Source organism: Sarcophilus harrisii, chromosome 1, assembly GCF_902635505.1.
Source record: "Sarcophilus harrisii chromosome 1, mSarHar1.11, whole genome shotgun sequence".
Lineage (NCBI taxonomy): Eukaryota > Metazoa > Chordata > Mammalia > Dasyuromorphia > Dasyuridae > Sarcophilus > Sarcophilus harrisii.
Genome location: NC_045426.1, coordinates 711,286,593 through 711,296,914, shown reverse-complemented (window position 1 = coordinate 711,296,914; position 10,322 = coordinate 711,286,593). Strand labels below are relative to the sequence as shown.

The 10,322-nt window shown below is 45.3% G+C and overlaps 1 protein-coding gene across 4 annotated transcripts; it reads left to right on the top strand.

The window, feature by feature from the left end:
- The first annotated feature begins 1 nt into the window (after position 1).
- Positions 2–9,453, top strand: LOC105749652 (zinc finger protein OZF). Of its 4 annotated transcripts, none has more exons than XM_031949011.1 (4): positions 2–97; positions 3,592–3,718; positions 4,343–4,438; positions 7,670–9,453. In XM_031949011.1, the coding sequence occupies exons 1-4, from the start codon at positions 95–97 to the stop codon at positions 8,968–8,970; spliced, it is 1,527 nt and encodes a 508-aa protein (XP_031804871.1). In that variant the 5' UTR covers positions 2–94; the 3' UTR covers positions 8,971–9,453. The 4 variants fall into 4 exon arrangements, with proteins under 4 accessions (XP_031804871.1, XP_031804873.1, XP_031804870.1 ...); XM_031949013.1 differs by lacking the exon at positions 2–97 and adding an exon at positions 566–836 and having other exon boundaries at positions 7,763–9,453; XM_031949010.1 differs by lacking the exon at positions 2–97 and adding an exon at positions 566–836.
- Positions 9,454–10,322: the final 869 nt, after the last annotated feature.

Genomic DNA, 10,322 nt, shown 5'->3' with positions numbered 1-10,322 from the left:
TGCGGGTCCTAGTTGGAACGCGGTGGCCGCTTATCGCCGTGAGCTGCTTCTCCAGAGTTGAGCTGTGAAGCGTTTGCAGGACTTCCGCGTAGAAATGGTAAGGAAGCAAGCATTCATTAAGCGTTGGGCGGAGCCGGGCGCTGAGATCACTGTTTTAAGTTAGAAGTTCTAGGTCCCCCATGACCAGCCCGCCGCGTGCGCGGGCCCGGGCCCGAGGCTGGGCGGGACCCTGGGAGCCGGGGCGGGACCCTGGGGGCCGGGGCGGGGCCCTGGGGGCCGGGGCGGGGCCCTGGGAGCCGGGGCGGGGCCCTGGGAGCCGGGGCGGGACCCTCGGGGCCGGGGCGGGACCCTGGGAGCCGGGGCGGGGCCCTCGGAGCCAGGGCGGGACCCTGGGAGCCGGGGCGGGACCCTCGGGGCCGGGGCGGGGCCCTGGGAGCCGGGGCGGGACCCTGGGAGCCGGGGCGGGACCGGGGGCCGGGGCGGGGCCCTGGGGGCCGGGGCGGGGCCCTGGGAGCCGGGGCGGGGCCCTGGGAGCCGGGGCGGGACCCTCGGGGCCGGGGCGGGACCCTGGGAGCCGGGGCGGGGCCCTCGGAGCCAGGGCGGCCCCGGTCCCTGCAGTCCCGCCTTGGCTGAGCGTCTCTGCCCGGGCCGCGGCCAGGCCCGCCCAGAAGGAGCGCGCAGAGTTCCATATACTAACCGGGGGCTTAGCCAGCTAATGAGCCACTGTGCGGTAAACTTAAAGGCAAGAGGAGTCACAAGCGTCATAACTTTGGGAAGGAGACGAGTAAAAAGAAGTCGCGATGGGAGTTTTTAAGGAAATAGGTGAAGAGCAGCAGGTGAGTTTTGTTGTTCCACGGTCCTGACTGCGGGGGAGCGAACCCCCGCCCAAACATGGCACCCCGAGACCTCCCGAAGCAAAACGCAGAAAGTTGTTGTTGCTTAATGAATTCTCGTGAGAATGAGCAATTCCACCGCGAGGAGGGGGAGCGCGAGCTCTCGGTAGAAGGCTGAAGAATTAGCGCAGAGACACGGTCGTTACAGGTTGTTACAAAGGGCTGCATCGCGCGTCGGGGAGCGTTGCGGAATAGGTGCCCTCTCCCCTTCGTTGCATGTTAGACCTGGGTGCCAACAGACCCCCAGAACTCAGATGACTAAACTAACAGCGTTCAACTAATCGTCCAAATATTGATGACATTGACTAGGGATCAGTGTCGTCATTTCAGGTAAAGTAAGTATTTCCAAAGTCTGAGTGAATATTGGCTAACGCACAACATCCTTAGGCGGGTCACAGAGACGGAGAAGTGATGAATAATGAAATGCAGAAAAAGAACTTAAACATTCCTGGAACGTCTTCACCTTATCTCGCCATCCCATACGTTGACTTTAGTTTTTTATTGCTCCACATCCTTCCATCAGACATGCAGTTTTAGCAGGCCCGGGGTTATGACCCTTCATCAGCCCTCAAATAAGGGTAAAAGAAAATAAAGGCTCTCATCCCAGAATTGTGAGGAATGGGAGATGTCAACAGAGGAGGGGACCCTAAAAGAGAAGTTAGGGGCTCCAGCTAGGCTGTAAACCCTGTGATACCGAGCCAGCGGAAACGGGAGGGAAATGCACGATGGGACAAAAAGGGGTATTTAAGCCTACAAGCTTAGACTCCCACTCATAATATAAAATAAAATCTTTCCTGCCTTCTCCGCTGAGTCTATGCGTTTCTTGGGAAGCCTTTGTTTCTTACATTGAAGATAAATTCCTACATTGGCCAAAAACATTTCTCATTTAACACCCTGAGTCGATCACCTCTGTCTCTAGAAAAGTAGCTACCATGATTCATTCCGCGTTCTCTGAAATTGTGGTTTGTCAGTGAAGAGGTCAGGGAACAAGTGAAGAAGTCAGTGTTCCTGGGGGTCAGGGAACCAAATGATGAGGTTTGGCTCCTCTAGGATTTGACGCAGGGCAGGGCATTGTGGGAACTCCTTCTGGCAGCACAGAGGTCCTTTGTAAAGGAATTTATGAACCCGAACAGCTAGACTGGTAAAAGAAATTTATTATTGGCATTGGGAAGTCAGCCTTTGCTATGCGTGAATAGAAACACTGAATTTCTTGGTGGCAAAGTCCCAACAGAGAACTAAAGTTTCTAGCAGAGAAATCCCGACAGAGAGAGATAAGGTCTTGGTAGAGAAATAGGAGAAGAGAGGGTAACGCTGAAAGAGAATATCATTTCAGCAGGCAAAGGGTTGCTGCCATGCCAGGAAAAGAGAGGTTCCTTGCATGGCATATTAGGTCCTCTGCAAGGACTGAGCCCCAAGTTGGCTCGTTTTATAATAGAAGCCTAGGCTAGCAGCTCTTGATGGGGATTGGGGGCTGTTTGAGCTGGAGTCAGAATAGGGAATCTTGGAATTGAATGAGTGTCTATGGACTAATCTCCAACTCACTGGGGAGCTTAATGAGTAATGAGTGTTATCAATGGGGGTGGTGCCCGTTTCTCAGGATAACAGAATGAAGCTGTTTGTCCTGTTTCCCTCGGTCGGGGTCTTTTACAGAGGCCAGGATTCTGGGAGACTCCTTGAAAGAGTTTCAGAGAGTTTTGGGGTCCCCCCTTCAGTTTCAGGCTCCCTTCATCATCAGGACATTGATCAAAGTTCTCAATATTATCCTAACTTCTGCTTTGGCTGTAACTCAGAAATGTTCATATCTCCTTGTTAGCATTACCTTGGATGAGATTATCGATATTATGCCAGGCCAAGCCTCAGCCTTGGATCACTGCCACAATCCGCTGCCTTCACATCTATGCACTTGCTGCTAAGTGAAGGTGGAGAAAACTTCTGAATGGGGTCACTACAAACTGGTGTTGTACAGTCTCAAACCGAATCCTCATCACTGTTAGTCTACCTCTTTATCAATTTCCCTTTCCTTTCCCTACAGAGCATCTTCCAAAACTCCTCTTCCCTCCTCATCCCTCCCATGACTCCCTCCTTCTCCTACCCATTCAGCTTGAACCTTGAGAACCTCATTTTATAAATGAAATTGCAGATACACTGTGACCTTCCTCATCCTCATCTCCCGGCACTCTGCCATCTCCTTCTCCACCCCTCTCTCACAAGATGAGGTGACCAAGACCAAACTCTCTACCTCTCAAGTAATCCATCACATCCTCCAACATACTGCCTCCTTTCTCTGTCCTTCTTACTTTCCCTCCTTTTCAATCCCTGTGTCTCTGCTGGCTCCCCTACAAACATGCCTTTATTCCTTCATCCTGAAAAAACCTCCTTACTTGATCCTTTCATCCCATAGTTCTAAATAACTTCTGCCCTTTTAGGTAGTTCTGAAAAAGAGGGTCAACAACAGATTCTTCCATTTTCTCTCTTGATCTCTTCTTAACTGCTCACAATTTGGCTTCTATTCCAATAAAACTGCTCTCTCCAAAGTGACCTTGATTCCCCTGCTGACAAGAAGCAGAATCTGGCTCAGACCTGGGCCTACAGTAGGCCCTCTTGGAATACTCAACAGCCCTCTGATATTCCCCTTTCCTCCCAGGGCCAGGGCCACGCAGTTCTCAAGTGGTCCCTACAAGGGTCTCTGCTCTTTTAGGCTTCCATGACGTTCAGAGACGTGGCCATGGACTTCACCCCGGAGGAATGGGGGCAGCTGCGCCCTTCCCAGAAGGAGCTGTACAGAGACGTGATGCTGGAGAACTACCAGAACCTGGTCTGCCTGGGTAAGGGGCTCCCTGGCAACTCAGGAGTAGTTGTAGGCGCTTTTGCCCTCTCTTTCTGCACTGGCAGGGCAGCTGCCACTCACAGGCCCAGTCCTAATACTGACTGGCACAGAAAATGGAACCTGCCCTAATTTTTGCTTGAAGAGGTGTCCTGGTGGCTCCCCCCACTCCTGGGACCCGCCATACTGGCACCCAATGGTGTAGAAACTCAGGCTTGTTTCATCCTTCTGTATCTCCCAATTCTCCAAACTATCCCTCACTCCCCTTCCCTCCAGAAGGAGGGATACCTCCACATCCGGCTCTAGTGAGGGCGTTCTAGAAGCTCCATGCCCCAGTGAGGGGATTCCCAGAGACTGGGCTCCTCTGTTTGCTCAGGTCAGAGATTCCCCCTGAGTCCCACAGCAGCTGCCAAACCTCCCCATCTCCTGGATCACACGAACACGGTTTTTCTCGGGCCAAATTGACCCTGTGGCCTATTTCCCCTTCCTAGGAATGCCGTTCTGCATTCTTCAGGACCTTGTCCTGCCTCCTGGGCTCCCTGGGGTGTCAGTCTGTCCCCATGAGGTTCACAAATTCTAGTTGGATTGTCTCTGAGGTCAACGCTTTCCCCATTTCCTTGAGCAGGACTTGCAGCCTCCAACCCAGAGCTGATTTACCAGCTGGAACAAATGAAAGATCCTTGGGTGCCCGAGGGAGAGATCCCAGCCACCAGCCGTACAGGTGAGCGAAGGGAAGTTGGGCAGGGGGTTCTGTGCAGGGCTCCCTCAGACCCATGGAGCAGAACCTGGGGAGGGGCTGCAATGGAGGGCCTGATCTCCCCACGCAGAGCCCCTCTGGCCACATCTCACTCCTTGCTCAAGGAAAATACCCATCCCAGCGCATTGGAAGCCCTGCTCTGAAGCCTCTCTCTTATTCCCTATGGAAGGTATCCCAGCTGCCATCCCAAGCCTTTTCTTTGGCTGCCCCCCTTGCCCAGATGCCCCTCCTCCTCACCTCTGCCACCCCAGGCCCCTCTTCATGGTTCAGCTTTTTTCTTCCACATTCCCAGTGAACTCTTTCTTTTATATATTTCCTAGGGTTAAATAACTGGAAAAAGCCAGGGTTTTCCCTAGTTGTAGACAGATTACACCCTCAGAGTCTGCTTTCCTCCTGTCCCAACAGGTATTCCCTTATTCCTTTTTGCTCTTAAATGACAGAAGTGACTAATAAATCTTGCGTGAGCTGTTACATGTTTAACCCAATCAAACCCCAGAGTGCTTGGGTGATTTTCAGTCATTTGCCATTTCAAACAAAGTTGCTGTGAGTATTTTTGTAGTAAAAAGTGGGTTTTTTTCTATAACATCTTTATGATATAACTTATATATAAAGGATCACTGCATGAAAGGGGGCAAACACACTTCTGTAGTGCTGCCTGAAAGGTTGCCATGATACTGTGCAAAAACTGGCACTCACTCATTCATTCCTATAGAAAGTGGGATTTTAGTTGGGACTTAAAGGAAGCTGGGCAGGTCAATGGTCAGAGGAGGGAAGAGGGAGCATTCTAAGCATGAGGGATGGCCAGAGAGAATGAGAAATGGAGAGTCTTGTTCATGGAACAGTTAGGAGTGTGGAGTGAGGGATGCAGAGGAAGCCAGGATGTACAGAGGTATTGCCCTCTACAGTAATAGGGAAGGCAAGGGGAAGAGGGAGTTTAGCATACCCATTTCTTCCAAGTTCCACCAATAAAATGTTGCTCTTTAAAAAAAGACAACACACCTATTGATAAATTAATAGTTAGGAAGTAGTGTCTTGGCTAAATTTATTTATTATTTTAATTTTTGTTGTGGCAATTGGGGTTAAGTGACTTGCCCAGGGTCACACAGCTAGGAAATATTAAGTGTCTGAAGCCAAATTTGAACTTAGGTCTTCCTGACGTAAGCTAACTTTAATATATATATTTTTTCTTTTTTTCTTTTTTTAATTATTAAAGAGTTTGGACAGATTTTTTTTAGGTGCTATTGACTATTTTGACCATTTATCCTTTTTGCAGGTAGAATTTAAAATTATGTCAATTTCTTATAGATTTTGAATGCCTGGTTTTTAGCAGAAATAATTATTATAAATTTTTCTTTTCCTTGGAATATGTACCTTTTCTTTTTCTGGGTTCTTGATTTTTTTTCCCCTTATGGGGTTATGGGGAAAAAACACCTTTAATTCTGTAAAAATCAGTGAATGTATGAGAATTCCCTTAATAACTATACAACATATGTAATTTTTGTTTAAAATTTTTATCACGTACTTTCTATTCTCATAATTTGTTTATTGTCCCAGTTGTTTATTGGCTACTTCCCACATTATACAATGTGAGCTGTGGGTATATCTAATTGATTGTAACATAACTATATAATTTTATAACGGATTTTATTGGCTAATGATTTTCTTGCCCAACGTGGCATGATTTTGGATTCTCAAACCCTATGTCTTGCATTCTGATTCAAATGATCTTTTCTGCTCATTGATGTCTTCCTAGCTCTTATCAAATACAAGATATATTTGGTAAAAATTGCTTTGTAGAGTTATTTGAGTTTCACATGTAAATCCTTTCTTCTTTTCTCATCTGTCTGCTTCCTCTTACTGTTCTTGACCATTTGTTCTTCCATATACATTTTTATTAATTTTGATTAAGAAACTTGTTATGTCATTTTTCTTAAGAAACTTTGATTTGGTTGGTAATATCTGATATCTAAAATTGGATTCTCCAGTGATCTTGTCTTCCTCAGCTGTCTTGGGAGACTTTATCCAAATCTGAATTAACTTGATCTAAGGCTTTCACCTGATCTTTGAGCCTAGTTACCATAGCAGAAAAGAAAAGAAGGTTAGAGTGGGGTGAAGTCCCATGTGATGGAGTCCAATCATAGCTCCCTATGTTCGTAGTGCTAGAGTTGCTGTTACTTAGCTCTGCCTTTTCTCCCCAAGCCCTCATTTAACTAGTTCTAGAAACTTTGTAAGAAACAGTCAAGCTCATTAACTTATAGGATGCAGATTCCATCCTTTTTGGGGGGATGGGAGGAGGGGGAAGTGTTGTTTAAAAATAAGCAAATTTGTCCTTGCCCAGGTCTGTGCTGCTCTGTTCTCCATAATTTCCCAGAAATCACTGCCAGGGGCTTTTCAGTCCATCTCATCAGTCTTTTTTTTTTTTTTTGGTGCTCTGGAATGTATGTCATGGATTCCAGAACAAAGGATCGTAATTTTAGAGCTGGAAGAGACCTTAGGAGCTTTGTGGTTTTATTCTTTCATTTACAGAGAAGGAAACAGATCCAGGATAATTAAGTGACTTGCCTCGGATCACACAAATAACAAAGGGCAGGGCCAAGATTTAATTGCTGAATCCTCCCATATTCAGTCCTGGAAGTCATCTAACGTCTTTTGGGCTCAGTTTTCTCACCTACAGTGTGAGAAGGTTGAACTTGATCATTACTGTTCTTTCTCCTAGAGCTATTCTCTCTGCCGCTATATGGCTGGCCTGATTAAGGACAGCCTTCGGTGTTTAGATATTTGTGTTTTATGTTGATCTGAAAGTGGATTTTTTGTGGATTACATTAGTTGGTCCTTGACAGCATGATACAAGTTTACTATGTTGTCTTGGTTCCATCATGAAGAAGTGCAAAATTGGACTTGGAATCCAAAGACCTTAGTTCAGGCCCTGATTTGGACACTTGGAACCCTCACCATATGTGTCCTTAAGGAAAGCATTAAATTACTTTGAGCCTGAATTTTCTCCTTTGAAAACTGAATGACTGACATATCTACTGTCACCAAGTTATGTTAAGGAGCAAGGTGAAAACTACAGTATCACCTGTCCCACATTTTTAAGTTTGACTATGATTTTTCTGAATGGAGAAAATAGGGAGATAGAGTTAAATATTCTGTGTTGGGATCAGGGAATATTCATATTTTTAAAATTTCTTTCAGATTTAAAAACTAGGTCATTTCCAGAACTGGGCCTTTCTATGGAAGTATCCCATGAGAAATTTCTAACAGATGGTCCTTGTGTCTGCCCATCAGGAGAAGACTTGGAACGTGATGTCTGGCTAAAGAGGCAGTGGAGCAATGAGGAAAATGGGGATATGAGACTTACTGAGCCTCAGAAGATTCCCATCAGAGAGACTTACGACTGTAAGCAGTGTGGGAAAACCTTTCATCATAGATCAGGACTTAGTGACCATCAGAGAGTTCATACTGGAGAAAAGCCTTATGTATGTTCTCAGTGTGGGAAATTCTTCAGCTGCAAATCAAACCTTACTTCCCATTACCGAGTTCATATTGGCAACAGACCTTATGAATGTAACGTTTGTGGGAAGAGCTTCCATCAGAGGTCAGGCCTTGTTGAACATCAGAGAATTCACACAGGAGAAAAGCCTTATGAGTGTAAAGTATGTGGGAAGGCTTTCCGACAAAATGTACATCTTACCGGCCATCTGAAAATTCACACTCGAGGGAAACCTTTTGCCTGTTCTAAATGTGGGAAATCCTTCAGCTACAAGTCAGCTCCGACTTCCTGTTATAAACTTCATATCGTTGACGGACACTATGAATGTGAGGAATGTGAGAAGGCCTTTCATCAGAGATCAGGACTCGCTGAACATCAGAAAATTCATCCTGGAGGGAAGCCTCATGAACAGAAAGCCTGTGGGAAGGCCTTCCAACAGTACGTATATCTGACTTCCCATGAGAAAATTCACAGTAGAGAAAATGCTTTTATATGTACTATGTGTGGGAAGTCCTTCACTTGCAAGTCAACCCTTACTTCCCATTTCAAAATCCACTCTGGCGACAGACCTCATCAGTGTACTGAATGTGAGAAAGCTTTCCATCACAAGTCTGACCTTCTTCGACATCAGAGGATTCACACTGGAAAGAAGCCTTATGAATGCAAGGAATGCAGGAAAGCCTTCCACCAGATCACACACCTTACTCGACACGAAAGGATCCACACTGGCGAAAAACCTTTTGGTTGCTCTAAATGTGGCAAATTTTTCAGCTGCAAGTCGTACCTCGTTTCCCATTATAGAATTCATACTGATGACAGACCTTATGAATGTAAGGAGTGTGGAAAGGCTTTCCGCTGGAGCACCAAGCTCACGCGACATCAGAGAATTCATACTGGAGAGAAGCCTTTTGAATGTGAGGAGTGTGGGAAGGCCTTCTACCGGAGGTCAGGACTTACTGGACATCAAAAAATTCATGCTCGAGAGAAAACGTGGGGAATTTAAATAAGGCGTCAGTGCCTTCTGCTGGAAGTTAGGACCTAGTTGATGCTTTCTAAGAATTCGTGCTAGGGACATTGAGGACACATCTTGTGTGTGTAAACTTTCTGGGAAGGCCTTTCTTAAAAGCCAGTAGTTTATTCAACGGCAAAGGATTCACACTGGAAGGAAGCCTTGCGGATGCAGATTCTTAGGATGTCATATGTATCAGGAGTTGAGCTGGACCAGTGAAGAAAATTTGAATTTAAACTAAAAGGGAACTCAAAGAAGATCTAAATATAAAATCATAGACCTTCTTTCCCTGATATTTGTGGCAAAGTAATCAATGTATAGTTGTATTGCAAGATTTCTGATAACTACAAAAAACACCTGTGGAGCCGAGTTACCTAAAAGTTTTCTCTTTGAAAATCAAGGCCATGGAGAGACTTACACGAACTGATGCTAAGTGAAATGAGCAGGACCAGGAGATCATTATATACTTCAACAACAATACTACATGATGACCAGTCCTGATGGATCAGGCCATCCTCAGCAACGAGATCAACCAAATCATTTCTAATGGAGCAGTAATGAACTGAACTAGCTATACCCAGAAAAAGAACTCTGGGAGATGACTAAAAACCATTACATTGAATTCCCAGTCCCTATATTTATGCACACCTGCATCTTTGATTTCCTTCACAAGCTAATTGTACAATAATTCAGAGTCTGATTCTTTTTGTACAGCAAAAGAATGTTTTGGTCATGTATACTTATTGTGTATCTAAGTTATATTTTAATATATTTAACATCTACTGGTCATCCTGCCATTTAGGGGAGGGGGTGGGGGGGGTAAGAGGTGAAAAATTGGAACAAGAGGTTTGGCAATTGTTAATGCTGTAAAGTTACCCATGTATATATCCTGTAAATTAAAGGCTAGTAAATAAAAAATAAATAAATAAATAAAAAAAAAAAAAGAAAGAAAAAAAAAAAAAAAGAAAATCAAGGCCAAAGTAGCTTTATTTTTAAAGCATGATGTAGACTTTTAAACACATCTCCAAGTAACTTCCAGCAGCATTTACCCATATCTCTAAGCTTGCATAACCTTTGACCTTACAAGAAGAGACATTTATGTCCCCAAAGAGCATGTCAGTAAACATTAAAGCACAGTGCTAAGCAAGCACTAAGAGATCAAGGAAAGAGCGAAAGGACCCATATATCTAGAAATAAACATAGCATCCTTTCTTGTTGGTATAGCAAAAGAACTGGAAACACTGAATGCCCTTATTTGTGGAGTGGCTGAACAAATTTTGGTATATGAATGTAATGGAATATTAATTGCATTTGCAAGGACGACAAAAAGGATGGAGTTGGAGAAC

Excerpts from the sequence above, each read along its gene's own strand:
- LOC105749652 (XM_031949010.1), top strand. The coding sequence starts at position 801 with ATGGGAGTTTTTAAGGAAATAGGTGAAGAGCAGCAG. Across the intron at positions 837-3,591 it reads AAATAGGTGAAGAGCAGCAG|GCTTCCATGACGTTCAGAGA; the intron begins GTGAGTTTTGTT and ends CTGCTCTTTTAG. Across the intron at positions 3,719-4,342 it reads CCAGAACCTGGTCTGCCTGG|GACTTGCAGCCTCCAACCCA; the intron begins GTAAGGGGCTCC and ends TTCCTTGAGCAG.